Consider the following 16,750-nt stretch of genomic DNA (forward strand, 5'->3'; position numbering starts at 1 on the left):
CTTTCAGTTTATTATACTTGAATGATTATGACTGGACAGGATATGATATTTTAAAAAACAAATGTTGTAAAATCTTTTTTTAAAAAAAACAAAAAAAAAACAACACTCTCCCTGCTCTCCAAAACATTGCGTAAGGATTGATCATACATCTATTAATGTCAAATAGGCTATTTATACATTCTAAATAGAGCTGCAGTTCAAAATTTGTTGTAGACAGTTATTATGAGGGACCATAGTATGCCATAATATGAAGGCATTTGGTTTTTATAGAGTCAACACAACCAGTACACATAATAAAACAAATAAAAAAACATAAACACATTTCATATACAAGATGTTGCAATAACTATACAAGCACAAGGTGAAAGCTGTCCATTGTTAAAACCTTGGCCTATAATATACAAAATATATATATACAAAAACTGGCAACTTCATATGCATTTTTTATGTATTAATTCTTAGTTTACAAGAATCCATAAATCAATTTTTAATTATGAATACAATATTCTGTTACCTCAAAAACATCACTTACTGTACCTTTAATTGATTGTTAGCCTGCAGACAGACATAAGCAGACAGCAGCCTTTTTTATTGTGTAGGTGGTCATTCTAATGGTGTAATTCAGGGTTGGATCAGGGCGTACAAACAACCCAAACGTCCTAGTCAGCGTGCAGTGATTTAACAAAGTGAAAACTGTTTGGGTGTGTGCACTTTATGACTGATTCATAACTTTGTTACCTACTTTGGAGAATTTTACTATTTCAGGTTATAATTGCTGTCATATGTCTAGATCAATCCGAGGGAAATCAAATTGTCACACATAAATAGGACACAGTGCGAACCTCAGGAAAGGCATTCAGGAAAGGACTATTGGGCACTTGAACCTGTACAGTCTAATGCATTTTATTGACTTTTTTTTTTTTTTTTGCTTTTAATTTTGAAATATAACTAATAGGTTTGGTATAACTGTCAAATACACACCTAAATAATCCTTAAGCAGAGTGACTAAGTTTATATGTGTAGGTACTTACAGAAAATAGCAGGTAAACAGTGAAGTTTACAGAAACACACTCAGAGGAAGCACAAACCAAAGTGAAACCAGAAACCAGATCTACTCAATACTATCTACTCTAACCTGCGTGTAACCCCAGGGCTGGATTAACCTGCCAGGGGACTTTGGGCCCAAAGACAAAATTGTGTTTCATGGAACATTATATAGATCCAGGTCTGCTGAGTGGTGTGTGATCTGGATGAGAATAAAGAGGGGGAAAAATCTACAAGAACACTGAGATAAGCATGACAATGTTCATTCAATTAGCTGTAAACATCTACACATGGAGAGACAGCATTCAGCCAGAAGAGAACAAGTAAACCTTCATGCCACCAAACATCATTTCCCAACAAACACAACAGCACACTTTTGGCTGTTTAAATAAAGAATTACATTTTAATTTTCCTACAGCAATGAAAACTGTTTCTGTAACTGTGTCTTCAGTGCCCTTAACCCCCATCTACCATCTGCTCTGATGGCTGGGTTCATTGTTACTGATCGTGCCCTTTATTATGTGTGAATCTTGATTTGCATAAATCTTGTTTCTAAAGCCCTGCGCACAGCTGCTTCCACACAGCACAGGCACCACAAACCGATTCAAATGCACCCAGTCATAAAAGTAATTCAGTGTCTTTAATAAACTTATGTTGAAATTAGTGAAGCAATCCAGTACAATAATACAAAAGCAGTGGAGTGTCATCATTGCACATCAGAGCCATGACACAAATGACAAAGCAAAAGCAACATGTGGTCCTCTAGTGTCTTTTAAAAGCTTCACAGAGAGAAGCCTGGACACATTTTCTGTCAGCTATGGGAACGACAACACCTGCATCTTCAGAGGTTTACTAATCTACCAAAATATGGATCTTTAAATTGTGGAACAATCGCAGAATGATGTTCCTTAATGTAAAACTGCAAAGACCTGGAATATCTCACAATATCATAAAAAGATTTTAAGAATCTGGAGAAATCTCTGTACACAAGGGACACGGCTGAAAATCAGTCAGTCGGGATCAAAATAGGGAATCATTGCATGGGCTCAGAAACACTTCCAGACATTAACTGAGGTAAAAAAAACAAAAAACAAACAAAAACAAAAACATGGATGCCACATTCTCCAGACTCGGTTGAAAATCATACATCTCTGATTGTATTGAGGTGCTTTAGTTCCCATGAGATTAGCAGCACCATCACTGCTGAAACGTATATACAGGATTTCAACATAACCTCCTATCCAGATGACCTGTCTGTCAGGGAATGCCTTGAGTATTTCAGTAAGATGATACTAAACCTCATACTGCAGCATCTAATATAACAGCATGGTTTTGTCCACAAGTTTCATTGTACAATGACAATAACAGGTTGTTATTTATTTTTATTTTTTTAAAGTAACCGAAGACATTTCTATACAAACAAGCTTTTAATTAATTTTTTTAATTGTTTCATATTATTATTTTATGTATCTTTCTGGTTTTATTGTGAAGCACTTTGTGATTTTTATCGGTGAAAAGTCCTACATAAATACATTTTACTTACTATTCTATTCTATACCAGTAGAGGAGTCTGGGTGGCGAAGAGGCCTGCCAGCAGTCCAGATCTTTCACCAACTGAAAACATTTGGAGCATTCCTTATTCCTTAAAAATTAAATTCCTTAAAAAAAAAATAAAGGAGCCTTGTACTGCTCCTTAGTAGAGAGGGTGCTCTCCTACTGCCTGGATGTTTGGTATGCATGGTCCACCTCTGACAACAGGAAGGCTGTGCACAATGTAATTAACAATGCCCAAGAAATCACTGGCTCCTGTCTCAGGAAAACCAGGGTCATTACAGGTGACCCCTTGCACCCTGCACACCACCAGTTTGACCCTCTACCCTCTGGTCGACCTCCAGGGTCACTAACAGCTTCTTCCGATGGGCCATTCGGACCGCTAACAAACACTGTACCCCGACACCACACCTTACCAATCTGAGCCACGGTCTCATCACTCAGGCCACTCACAAACAGACTCTTGCCTTTTCTTGTTTTGTATATATTCCTCTAGATTATATATACACATTATTTCATTTCATAGTTACTTTTGTATTTCAGCTGCTCAAAGCACTGCCCGTCAGATAGGCTCAAGGTGCTTAAAACATTCCTCAGAAATTCTGGTCCATGTTGACAGGACGGCATCAAACAACTGTTGCAGAGATGATCTGAGATTTTCATGGCACATTAACCTGCTGGAAATGGGCATCAGAAGATGGGTACGATGTGGTCTTAAAAAGATGGACTCGGGTAGGCTGTGGCATTTAAACAATGCTCAGTTGGTAGTAAGGGGCTCAAAGTGTGCCAAAAAAGAACCTGAACACTCTTACACCACCACCAGCAGCGTGGACCATTGATACAAGGCAGGATGGATCCATACTTTATGTTGTTAACGCCAAACCCTGAACCTACCACCTAAATATCAGGGTACAAATTGAAACTCATCACATCAGGCAATATTTTTTTAACACCTTCTGTTGTCCAATTTTAGTTCCTGTTCTTAGGTAACAGGACTGGCACTTGGTCTGGTCTTCTGCTGCTGTAGCCTGTCTGCCTCAAGGTTCGACATGTGTTCACAGATGCCTTTCTGCACACCTTTGGTTTAATGAGTAGTTATTTGACTCACTGTTGTTCCTATCAGCTCAAAGAAGTCTGACCCTTCTACTCTGACGTCTGGTATCAACAAAGTAATTTCACCCAGAGAACTGCTGCTCACTGGATATTTTTCTCTTTATTGGCCCATTGTCTGTAAACCCTGGAGGTGGTTGTGTGGGAACGTTGTAGATTAACTGTTTCTGAAATACTCAAACCAGACCGTCTGGCACCAACAACCAATCGGTTTGAGCTTCAGCAGGTCGTGTCTACATGCCAAAATGCACTCAGTTGCTGCCTTGTGACTGGCTGAGTAAATATCAGCACCAACAATAACGTAGCCAGTGACTGTAATATAATTTAACAATCCTAATATTAGAACTAATCAGTTTTAGTATTAGGATTAAGCAGCAGGAAACTGATGCATGGGTGGAGTTAACAATTCCATCTATCGCTCCAGTGTTACAGATACTAAAAATGTTAGCTGACAGCCATCAACCACTTACAGAAGCTAACGGGAAAAAACTGGAAGAGAGAAAAATGAGAGTTTGTATGACCGAGCTTAAGACTTTCTGACACCTTTTAAGGCTATTTTGAGAAGCAATTTTGCAAGAAACTTTACAGGGAGCCTCTCTTTTCCTCCACAACCCTATGTTTAATATAGTTTGTGTTTGGAGGCTTAAACTTTACACGGCCTATGAGGGGAGTCTCCTGTAAACATGACAAACGGTATGAGCGGTGATGTTATCAGTAGTTTATTGTATGTTAATTCCAACACATTCAAAATGGAAAGGAAGAAAGAAAAATAAAATAAGGACCTAAACGTTAAAAAAGAGGGAAAAAAAAAGTCTCCACCTACAACAGTTTTGTAATAGCAACAAGGGTAAACACAGTAAAATGAAGATGGCAGCCAAATGTTTACCACACTTGCTAAAGCCGAGAAGATACTTCTATTTCCATTCAAAAAAAAAAAGAAGAAAGGGTTGGAATGATTTACAATGAGGATCCATTAACTGCACTTTTAAATCACAGAAAAATAAATTAACACTTTTTCTTCCTTTTTCCTTTCAAGGATCCTTTAAAGTTTCGAGAGAGATGAGTCGTTAAAGACCTCAGCAAGAAAAGAAGAATTACCCATCTATAAATTTCTACCTTCGAACGTTTTACCACCACTGACATGGAGAAAGCACGAGATCGGTTTGAAAGCATGATGGCTCTTCTTCACCACTCTCTTCATTGACTGTTGCTGTAAAAAGTATGATTGCAGTCAAGTGCCCGCGTTAAGCAATTACCTGACAAATAGACATTTGGTGGGGAGGGGGTGGGTGGGTTGAGGCACTCGAGGACCAAAGAGCTGTCATTTTTCTGCAATGTTAGGTCAAAAGCTGTTGCCAAGGTTAAAGTTTAAAAGCCATTTCCACATCTGAAAACATACCACAAAATTACCAAGCATGACTGTGAAAATCTACCTCGACTATACCATACTTATTTACCACATCTTGTTTCAACTGCGAGTGAGAAGGAGAGATTTCACACTAATTACGAAGAGCAATTTCTTTTTTGCAGCCAGATGAGAAATTTGGAGAGGTTGTTGTGTTGAGACTGACAAGATTGTCCCAGAAATGTTGGAAATAGTGCAAAACCACCAGACAAGGAAGACCTCATTAGTATATTTGTCAAGAAAAATGCTACATCATCATTTTACTTCCCGTTTCAGTGCAAGATAACAAAAGAAAAAAAAAAGAAAAACACGTTTTCCTTTCCAGCTGAAACCAAAAGGTCTTCCCTCCCTTACCGAATGGTAACAAAAAAAAAAAAAAAAGGAAAGAAAAATGCTAATGGACAAGGAGGAGCTGACATGTATGGCATTCAGATAACTCAATAAAATATGCACAGTGAAAAATCAGCATATGAAAATACAAATGTTTTAACGCTAGAAAAGTGAGTGCAGTTATTTGCTCGTCTGTAGGCTGGAGGGGACCGACGAGCCCCACGCATACAGATCTTTACAAAAATTGTTGCTGAGGAAAAAAATAAAACAGTCTGACAACTTGTGAGTCCAGGGGTCAACCCGATTGCTGCCATGAGTCGATCAAAACTACGGCCAGTGTCTGAATTTTATTCTGAGACATCGCCGAAGCGTCAGTTCAATGAAATCGTGGTCGTGCGGAGCTATGACCTGTTAAACCAAAAAGACCAAGAATTCACTGCCACCATTTTTAATATACCTTTTGTTTTTTTTTGGAGGGTGAAGTTCTTCAGATGTGGGGCTGCACCTCTTTGCTGTTTTAACAAAACAGAGCATGAGGCACCTATTGTCTCTACAAAACCCACGACACACAATTACAACAAATGTACAAAACTCACAGCAGATTATCTGTAGTAATAAAACAGTATGGAAAATGAAATATGCACCTGAAAAACAAATCTTATGAATACTGCAAGTATTTTTTTTTCCAAAATCTGCTCTCAGCAGATACCAGTTCAAAAAAAGAAAGAAAAGAGCAGCTGTGTAGCAGCCCCAAACCACTTTTAGCTTTAGTAAGACTGGAAAAGGTGAAAGAGAAGGCACCATCATGCTTTTATCAAGTCGAGAGAGAAATGGATATACACAGAAAAGCGAAACATACAGTAAACTATGATTTTTGCTGTACATTTATTCAATTACTCCGCACTTAAGACAGGAAGGGAGGGAAGAGGGAGAGAGGTGTTGACCATCCCAGTTTCGCAGTCTAGCTGGCAGGACTTAAAAAAAAGGAAAAAAAAGAAGAAGAAAAAAAACTAAACACTCAGAATCAAAAGGGAAAAAAACCCAAAAACAAACAAAAAACAAAAAAAACAAAAACAAGAGCAAGCCGCCATCATTACTACTCTTCTATTGTTCAGCTTTTTTTCTCCTTTATCCTTTGTTTCCTCACTCATCGGGTGTAAGTCCAGGATTAGAGGATTTTTTTTGATTCATAAATGAGAGAAAAGTGTCATGTAGATTTGTTTATCTTGTCCATCCAGCAGTAATCGAAAGGTTGTTTTGGGTCAAAAATGTGAAAAGTACATTGGTCACAGCCGACGGGCTGCGAGTGAGGCCTGCCCCGGTTAAGTCGTATCGCTTTGAGACAAAACAGGTCTCTCCAGCTGCGTTCCGAGCATGGATGTCAACGTAACATGACAAAAGTACCCATTAGTGCATATTGATGAGAGCATTATGCAATTTTGAAGCAGTGGTCTCTCAAAAAAAGAAAAAAGTAAAAGGCAAGCTTTCCCTCCAGGAACTGCACAGAACTTTGCATCTCACTCTTCTCGACCTGTGACGGGCAGAAAACCATACCATATAAAATGTGCAATAGAGGGGATTTCTTGAAGCAGCGCCCCAGTTAAGTCAAGGCATATATAATCTCTTTTGATGGGCTGTATTATTGTGGTTAAGTCTCATCAGTCCCTCCTAATGTGGCAGATTACTCCTGGTTGGTTTGTCTTTTTTTTTTTTCTCCTTCTTCTTCTTCTTCTTCTTCTCCTCGCAAATTTACAAATTAAAGTCTGCGAATTCTTGAGAAACCTGAAAAGGATACTCAGCTCACAACTAATAAGCGACATTTTTTTGTTTGCTTATTTTGTTTTTGTCTATTTCACAAACAAATGGTTGACAGGCTGTGTCACATTCCAAAGCAAAGAGGGAACAAAAAATAAAAAACCAAACAAAAACAAATATATACTTTTATACATGAAGATTTCTTTTCGTTAACGAGAACGGTTGAAGATGAAGAACACGATACTACTTCCACACTTGAAGGGGGGAGAGGTGCTCTTTTCAGCGACGAGGGGTCGTGAAGCGGCCCTCTCCCTGGCCACTGGAGCCCCTTCCAGAGCCCATGCCGGGTTTGGGAGCCATGCTACCACGAGGCGGCGGTCCCCTCCCATCACGCATCATCCCGCTTCCCACGACACCTCGTGAACCTCCGGCACCCCGATCGTTGCGCCTCATGTCCCGACGTTCGTCTCCCCCACGGGTCTCTCGTTCACGCACTGCTCTAGTCTTCTTCTCCTCCACGTTCAGACGCACCTCGCCTCGAAACATGATGGGCTGCAGGGAAAATTAAGAAGGGCACGGTCATTTTCCTGCTGTTTCACTTTGCTCCTCTCCCAGACTATTTAAGCATTACTCTCCAGGTCTGTTTCATTCAGGTGGCAGCGACCCAGAGTGAAAGGACACTGGTAAGATTGCTGCCAACTTGAAAAGCGTGTTTTTAAGGTTTATCCTTACCACCTCACTGACCAATAAAACCCCACTATTACCTGCTACTGTGTAATGGCGTCAATTTAGATATCAAATGCAATTTTCTGGATTTTTCTGGTCTCGTGGGCATTACTGATAACCCCCAGCCTCAAACAGCAAAATCTTTCCCCACCCCATAAAAAGGACTCTTGAGCATGTCTGCAGGACTGGTTGAGGCACAGCTGCCATTTTTGTTCACTCCCTGAAATATGATTCTTTACACCTGCACTTATGCATCTGTGTGCTGGATCTTCTCCACTGTGTCAAAATGGCCACTCTTTAACTTGAACTCCAATTTTGTTAAAGAAGAGGCAAAATCTTTTGACTCGGCTTGGTGGTGTGCAGACATTTTGTTACTGTGGTCCCCCAATTTCTCAATTTTTAGTGAGCAGGCATAAGGTAGTGCAGAGACTTCAGGGACTTGCAGTAAAACATCTGCTTATCGTCTCATCATGGATTCACAGAGAAAACAAAAACAAACATGCGCCAGCCTGGATGCCACAGATTCAGGATTGGACACTACAATCGTTCTGATAAAGACCCATGATGATGCTTGGCATGAAAGTTGGGCCAGTTTGACACCCGAGTTGTGTTTTGTCTATCAGTGGCTAATTTGCAGATGCACTAGTGCAAGCAGTCAGAACAAGATTTTTCACAGAGCCATCAGGAAGAGAACAGAAAGTCTGAAACCAGTCTAGACACGCTCATGGAAAAGACCCCTGAAGTTCTTTCCTTTCTCTGGGTGGAGACACGATAACAATTTGACTTCATCATCTTGCTTTCCTCTTTGCATATTTAAAATCTCAATATGTGACTGACAGGACAAGGGATGCAAACAAATATATCACAGAAAACAATGACTTATGTTTCCATCAGTAAGTATTCAATCTGAGCACGTAGGTGAACCCTAGCATCAAATGAAATGTAGCAATGCGTGTCACCAAAATCCACCACCAAATGAAACAAAGTGGGTAATGAAATGTTGATACATGCCCCTTCTACCTTGGCCCCCAGGATTCTCTGCACAGGCTCCGAATCGTCAAAGACAACAAATCCAAAGTTAGGCAACTTCCCACCAACGCCCTTGGTGTTGATTCGCAGTTCCACCACAGTTCCATATGCTGAAAGATCAGGGGATAAATAAATAAAAAATTCATCAATTTTGCATATTTTTTAATGTGGCAGAAAATAAATACATTAAAAAATATATATTTTTTAAAAAGCATACTCATAAAAAACTCTTTGAGCTCGTTTTCATCAATGTCATGTGGAAGATTGCCAACAAAAAGCTGGTGGCTGTCAGGGTACCGAACGATTCGCCTGCTATCCATGTCACCAGACTCTGAATCGCCCCTGCTACCTGCAAGTCAGAACAACAGGCAATGAAAATGTAGAATCACACATCGGATCAACATCATGTAGTAGCCAAATGACAACTGAAAAATGTTCTCAGTAAGAAATAAAACAAGTGCTATAAACAGTAATATTTACCTTTGTTCACAAAACTCAAGTGCTGTTTTCCTGTTTGAGAGTCTGAAGATGCAACGCCATCTAAAAGCGACACAGACGTACAGATAGTATAAATAAACCAGATTTAAACAAAAAAGAGGAATCTTCAATCTGAAGAGGTCGGTGTTAGCATTACCAGATCTGGGACCCCGTGGAGTGAAGGTTGGTCTGTCGCGAGTGCGCTGGTCTCTGGGGCGAAGAGGTGCCGTCTGTGTCTCCGGCTTTGCATCGGCTCTGGGCTAAACAAGGCAAATAAGAAATTAATATCATCTCAGCTTTATCTAGGATCAGACAGAAATCTGTCCTTTTGTGCTGGGCCTTTTCCTGACAAAACTTTTCCTTTTTACTGGTTGTTAGCTTGAGGAGACTGTATATGCTGTATATGCCTGGTTCCAAATGAAAATTTTATTTTGTTTGCCGCATGAAATCGGAAAAGTCCAAACACATGTTAGTGTCCTTTTCAATGAGCAGAGGTCATTCACACATGTGTACCAAAGTTATTGCTCTTCTTCATCACAAACATTCAATGGGATGCACGTTTGAAATGAGCACTGCAAGAGACTTCTAAGAAGGGCCTACACCTATGAGAGGGGCACCTACAGTATCTCATTAATAAGGTTTAATTTACAACAAGCTCTCTTGGTTTTTAAGTTAATAAACTCATGGTAGTTATTTACCTGTGAGCTTGGAGCCTTAACAACATGGGGTGAGATTCCAGAAGAGGTGACTGTGCCAGAAGGAGGCAGGTTTTTACTGGTCACCAAGGCCCAGGAGAAAGGCTGTTAGGAGTACAGTAACGCATCATTAGGGCTACACTGATAATGCTCAACAGCTACACTGTCATATCAATGTTTGTAACTTTGATTAGAGCGCATTAGTGCCATGTGGATTCTGTATCGTCCTGCTCTGTGCATCTTAACATTACAAAATGCATTGTTTTTCCTTCTGGCTTTAAAACTGGATCACAGTAAAGTTGTTATTCTCTGAAATGTTAAATGCATCACTTTAGATTCAATGAACTTGTATTGCCCCTTGTAATATGAGATGGAAACCACTAAGAAGTAATTTCTCCTCACCTTGGGAGGCTCCAGGGTGTTTGGTGGAGACTCCACAGGGACTGGTGAGGGTGCCTTCTCCTCCATCTCTTCAAGAACCTTCTCCTCGACCTCAGGCTTCGTCTCCTCTACCTTGGGCTCTGGTTCGGGTTCCGGCTCCGGCTCTGGAGCTGGTTCTTCCATGGGCTCTTCAACTCCGTTGCTGCAGACCACAAATAAGGAAACATGAAACAAATGTGTCACCTCCTCAGACGGATCATATTTGAAAGACTTTCATCTTACATTTGATTGCAAAGAGTTCAAATCAAGTTCTGCGTACCTGACGGGGTGAGGTTCATAATAGGTGCTGCTGTTTGGGCTTTCCTGAAGTGGCTCAGGGGAAGTCGGCCTCTCCTCTGGCTCCTCTTCAACCTCCTCCTCCGATTCTGCGGAAGCAAAATAGTAAAAAAAAGAAAAGAAAAAAAGAGCACTTTAAAATATGAACATCTACTTAAACTCACTAGTTTTAAGAAAAAGAAAAGTCACTCATGAAAATCTCACCCTCATCAAGCTCAGCTTCGGAGTCTCCAAAAACCTCATCCTCATAACAGAAGATGTCATTGTGGACGTAGAACTTGTTCGCCACTGAACCCTGAGAACATGAAAAAAAAGAAGAAAAGAAATAAACTATTTAATATTTATACACAAACGGCACATGTTACAGTACTAATTTCATGTATATCTTTTCAATTAGGCTGGTCTTGTGTAGCCCTGATAAGAATTTATTAGTCTTTGTAGGTTTTCAGTCATCCAGGTCATGGTGGTTTAAGGATCTTGGAAAGAAAGCAACTGTACTTTTCATAAGTAGCGAGTTTCATAAAGATGCTCAGCAATTATTCAGAACTGAAGATGCCTCTTAGATGAGAGGTGAAATGTCATCACAAAACTTCTAGTCGCTTTCTTTCCAAGGTCCTAACACTATTCACTTATTCCCTTTATTGTGAGGCCACTTTGAGACATGTGGGGAGCACCGAGAGGTAGAAGCACTCACCTCTGGAGCAAGCACAAACGTTTGCATGAACTTCCTCATGGGTTGACCATTGTTCGACAGTTCTCCGAGGACTTGTACCACCACTCCATCGCTCAGTGTGGCATGAGCATCCACGTGCCTGATCTTTGTGTGGCATTCACTAAACTGCAGCGACATGACCTTCTTGTGGATTTCCTAAAATATGCAGGGAGGGGGAAGAAAAAAAAAGAGAGAGAAAATGAAGGAACTTGTCACAAAATAGGAATCTTATTTCTAGACTCTCAAAAATGTTTTAATTACTAATTTGGCAGGTTAAAAATCAGCAGAATTTACCCAGTGTGTTTTAATTTTATAAGTATACATCAGCTCAGGATGCAAGATGGTATTTTTACCTCTGGCAATTTAATAATACCATTTTTTTTTTACTTCCCCGTACATATATTCTTTGCAGACAGTGACTTATTTAAAACGTTTAAGCTCCATTAAAATGACATTTCACTAAAATTAAGTATTACCCCATTAATGAACGGGGCTACAGTACCTACCGCTTGCCCATACACTGCTTCTGCCAACTTTCCACTTGGATCGAGTCCTCCATGAACGTAGGAAGAATTCCTCCCGTAAAACCTAATCGCAAGTTAAAAAGCATCATTACCCATGCACAAATTTCCCATCAAATAGACTGTCATGTAAACATTTTGCAATTACCTGTGCAGAAAATCTGGTGCCTTGTTTAAGAGTGTGTAATACTGCCTCACAAACTCCCGCCCTACAAGCAGGGGACTTGGCTTCTCCATCACCATTTCTTTGGTAAACAATATTAAGTGCTGAAATGGAAAAAACAAACAAAACAAAACAAAAAACGACCAGGATTTAGTTATAATACCGTGAAGAGCATGCATTTAAACATTCAGTTGGTGATTACACATACTCTAAACCACATTAGCAAAAGTGAAAATATTTAGTGTGTGGAAAAACATCCTGGAAAGACTACCACATAATACTCACGATAACTCAATACTATTAAACAACACCGTGCATAACTAACAAAAAAACGGCCATATATTTTTAGCAACACTCAAAATTCCTCCACTTGGATTACATCTGCATTTTACAGCACTGGCTTAAGCTAGGCAGTCATAATAGAGTGGCAACTGAGTGACGGACAGAAAATGAAGTTCAGAGTCAGTTAAAGCGCATCGTGCATTGTTTGCGGTCAGGCCATTTTAAGGAAGTCCATGTTGAGCACACGCAGTTGCAGTGCCTGAGGTAAACATGGATGTATCGGAGCAGCAAGTACAGAAAGTATAGAAAGGGCTCCTCTTTGCTAGAAAAGCGCTTCGTTTTCGTCGTCTAGGCCCACGTTTCATCAAACCAACATTAACTCCATACCAAAAGCAAGACAGCTGACTGTTTAGCTGGCTGGCTAATACACTAGCCGACATTCAACTGCGCCATCACGTCTATCCAATGAGACAAAGAGGGAAACCAGCTGATGATTAAAAAGGGAAGCTAGTAGTGCAGGTGCTCTGGTTAACGAGTGGAGAAAGCCAGCGAAACTACCGCTAAATCGAGTCGCAACTATACATCACGTTCATGTGTTATATCTGCGTAACCATATGTAGATGAGTGGCCTGCTATAAAGGGCCTTTCGTCTAACCACATTTTGTCATCTTTCACGTTTATCGCACGTTTACTGACGTCTAACAGACGGATCCAAAAACCGCACCGTATGTGCGCCAGTTCTAGAAGTTTAATGAGCACTGAAACGTCGTTAAGCTGACACACGTTATATAGTGGACTGAATGAATATGAATGCCAGTACCGGCCTCTTTGCTGTCACCGTAAACTGCTAACACGAGCCCAGCAAACTGAATCGAAACTCAGAGCCTGCGACACTGCTAACTGGCTAACACTAGCGTTAGCTGACTTGTGGCGTCGTCGTTTTTTCTTTCGACAGGGACCACTTGTTCAGACAGCGGGCATATTTCATTTACACGCAACCCTGGAAAACAGACAACATCCACACATACATACAACTAGCAGGCTGTTTGAAGGCAGAGCTCGGGTAAATCAAGCCGACCTGATGTTAAACCCGGCGTTAGCAATGGCTAGAGCATTTGCCATTATAGTTAACCAACAGAGAGGTTCCACTACTGATACTATCCACTCACTCTTTTAAAATTTGTTACAAAGCCCAAGTAAGATAAAGCTCCCTCACACTTCTGTTAGCCAACGCCTGAGTGTCCAGCTATTATCAATGAAACAAGTTAAGAGCTAATGCTAGCTCTCAGAGACAACAAAGGAAGACGATTTAACTAACTTGATTCAGAGTTAAAACGTCTAACCACACAGCTAATGTGGAATATTTGCACAAAAATGACACATTTTAGTCGCCAACTCTGAATTATTACTCGCTGTAATCGATTGGAATAGTTGCGGTGTAACTACACAATGCAGCTAACATTAGGCTAGCTGATGCTGTAACCATTAGCTTAGAGGAAGGCTAACTTACCTTGTGAAAGACCTATCTATGTAGACAGAATTGTGTGTAATAAATAATTATGAGCAACCGACTGTAAAGGGTTCTGAATTACAGAAAATCCCAAATGAGATACTGTGCGATTTCCCACGCTGCTCTCACTAACAGTTTATGATCTCTGCTCTACCAGAGATTGCAGATTTAAAGCGATAGCTTCGATTTATTGTTGTACCCCTGCAATCCGGGGCTGGGAACCCCCATTACACAAATTCAGCCAATGGACTGATTACACTGGGCAACAAAGAGAGTGACGTCAGATAAATAACCACGCCCCTACAAAACTATCCGCAAACGTGTGGAGCGTAATTGAAACGGTACTCATGGACAGGAGTGTTTTTAAACTCTTTAGTTGCCCTGCATTGAGGTTTTTGCGGTGTTTTGATATCGTCTATGTTGATATATACGTAATTGTCTGTAGCATGCATACTGCATGCATAATAACACGCATACTGTATACTATTTAAACGTGCATATCAAATCCATAATTCTGTGATTACAACGCATTCTTTTGGTAAAAATCTCATTACAAACCAGTTCTAACTGTGAACTTCTTCTCCTTCTTCTCAGCTGTTCCATTTAGGGGGTCCACCTCTAATTCTCTTTATCACTAGTATCCTCTTCTGTCACACCAACCCTCTGCATGTCCTCCGTTACATCCATGAATCTTTGCATATTCAACAGTACTCAGTCCAACATATACACTATCTCTCTTCTTCATATATCCGAATCATCTCAGCCTTGCCCATCTATCCTCGTCTCCAAACTGCTCAACCCGAGTTGTCCCTCTGATGTACTCAGTTTCTATCTGGTCGCTCCCAAGAAAATCTCAGCATCTTTAGCTCTCCCACCTCTACGTTGGTTACCTGTCTTTTTCTTAGTCCCACCATCTCCAAACCACATATCATAGAAGGTCTCACTACCATGCTGTAAACCTTCCCTTTCACTTGCCACCACCCACTCGTCACTTGCCACACTCTGTTCTCTGTTCTAGGTATTTAAACTCATCCACCTGCTCCCTACTCTTACAGTGTTGTCTGCAGGCATCATAGTCCATGAAAACCTACCTGACAACTATAGAAGAAACTCATCTCTATCAGTCGAAAGATGACATAATATTTTTCCAGTACACCAGGGCAGGACCGTTTCTCAGTCAAAGTTGTTAGTTTATTTTGATTTGTGTGCAGACTGTTCTGCTCTAAGATGTTTGCTGTATGTTTCTCTGTTTTCGGATTAATTACCTGTGGAGACAGAGCAAAAGAAAGCTTTGTGAAACTTAACTGAGACTTGACACTAAAAGTGAGGTTATTTAAACCGATGAAACAACAGTGAAGCATGATTTCTGACATTTAACTCTATCTTTGATTTTGGGTTTCCCAAAAGTGGATATTAAGCACCACCATGTGGTCGAACAGGCTTAATGCCTGTTACTGTGGGACATTTTTTCTTTGCTGGTAAAAGAAAAAAAAAAAAAAGAATAAAACCCTGCACAAAATGTAGGGAAAGGTTAAAAATAATGAATCTTGGTTGCTTGGTGGTTGATATATGTGTTTTGTCACTGATGTAAATAGAAAAAAAGCTTGATTTAATACTTTTACAATGTTTCTTAAAACAGTTTGGTTTACTAAATTTAGGTGAAGAGGCAAAGTTTTGCTGATTTGATGTTTTAAAAAATATATAAAAGTTAAAGTAGAAATAATTATTTTGTAAGATGGGTGACTTGTACATTTTAAATATCTACAATCTGGAAATCAGACAAGCTTGTTTTTTTTAATATCATACATCTTTGTTTTTAATTTAGGATGTATAGTGCAGAGAAAGTCAGAGCCTGATCATCGGTGCATTATACATGTAACACCTCCATTATCATGGCTTACTAGAGTGCTGGAAAGACACAAAATAAAAAAATCTGAAGTTGCATTTTTTTAACCTCCAAAGTATTGAGATAAAAATTTTTGCATAATGTTTGGACACATGAAAACACATAATACAAATTAAATTATATAGTAACTAACAAAATGGAGAGCAGACCGTAGGTTAACATCATTACCTAACTAAACAAAATTACTGAAACCATGTTTGTTTGTGGAGTTTGTTTTTAAATATGTGCTTGAGATTTTAGAGTTGTTGTTACACCCATGTATAACTACAGAAGCCCAGTGTGAAAGCACGTTATTACCAAAGGGTCAGCTTGACCAATTTACGGCCATGATCATGCATTTTATTTAGAAGCTAAAATGCAGCAGATCAAATATAGTTCCCGCTGATTTTGACGGGGTTTTTTTTTTTGGTTGGTTTGGTTTGGTTTTTTTTGCATGTGGAGCACTGAAATTTCTGACCTCCTGTCAGTACGCTCCTCTTAGCCCAGAGCCTTGTTGCCATAGCAACCACAGACCCAAACACGCAGCGCTTGTGTAACTTTATAAATAAAACCTGTATTACATTTTCAGTAAGTGCAAAGCTTACTGGTTGTTAAAAGAAAGCTAAAAAAAAAAGTTTTCAAATAAAATTACAACTTTTTTTCAAATTCTGAATTCTGGGTTTTACTAATTAAATACAACCCTACACCTTTTACACGCTGTAAATCCAAACAGTGAAATCTTGTTAAGTTTTATTAAGACATTGGGGTTAAAAAAAAATTATATCAATTTCATTAAAAAAAAAAAAAGTTTCCCTTGTGGTATTTTCCATCCTTTACT

General features: G+C 39.6%; 1 protein-coding gene across 2 annotated transcripts; it reads right to left on the reverse strand.

Moving 5' to 3' along the window:
- Positions 1 to 4,408: 4,408 nt before the first annotated feature.
- On the reverse strand, positions 4,409 to 14,228 carry g3bp2a (G3BP stress granule assembly factor 2a). Of its 2 annotated transcripts, none has more exons than XM_084931585.1 (13): positions 14,028 to 14,228; positions 12,221 to 12,339; positions 12,058 to 12,139; positions 11,534 to 11,707; positions 11,044 to 11,134; positions 10,823 to 10,928; positions 10,525 to 10,705; positions 10,126 to 10,227; positions 9,585 to 9,687; positions 9,431 to 9,490; positions 9,168 to 9,299; positions 8,942 to 9,060; positions 4,409 to 7,747 (listed from the first exon to the last, which is right to left on the reverse strand). In XM_084931585.1, the coding sequence occupies exons 2-13, from the start codon at positions 12,313 to 12,315 to the stop codon at positions 7,475 to 7,477; spliced, it is 1,518 nt and encodes a 505-aa protein (XP_084787711.1). In that variant the 5' UTR covers positions 12,316 to 12,339; positions 14,028 to 14,228; the 3' UTR covers positions 4,409 to 7,474. The 2 variants fall into 2 exon arrangements, with proteins under 2 accessions (XP_084787711.1, XP_084787710.1); XM_084931584.1 differs by having other exon boundaries at positions 8,933 to 9,060.
- Positions 14,229 to 16,750: the final 2,522 nt, after the last annotated feature.

This window comes from Perissodus microlepis, chromosome 6 (assembly GCF_051167445.1).
Source record: "Perissodus microlepis isolate ML-2025 ecotype Zambia chromosome 6, ASM5116744v1, whole genome shotgun sequence".
In the NCBI taxonomy this organism is placed as follows: Eukaryota; Metazoa; Chordata; class Actinopteri; order Cichliformes; family Cichlidae; genus Perissodus; species Perissodus microlepis.

Coding starts and splice junctions, on each gene's coding strand:
- g3bp2a (XM_084931584.1), bottom strand. CDS start 12,315: ATGGTGATGGAGAAGCCAAGTCCCCTGCTTGTAGGGCGGGAGTTTGTG. Junction 12,140..12,220: donor GCACCAGATTTTCTGCACAG/GTAATTGCAAAA, acceptor ACTTGCGATTAG/GTTTTACGGGAGGAATTCTT. Junction 9,300..9,430: donor CTTGAGTTTTGTGAACAAAG/GTAAATATTACT, acceptor TCTGACTTGCAG/GTAGCAGGGGCGATTCAGAG.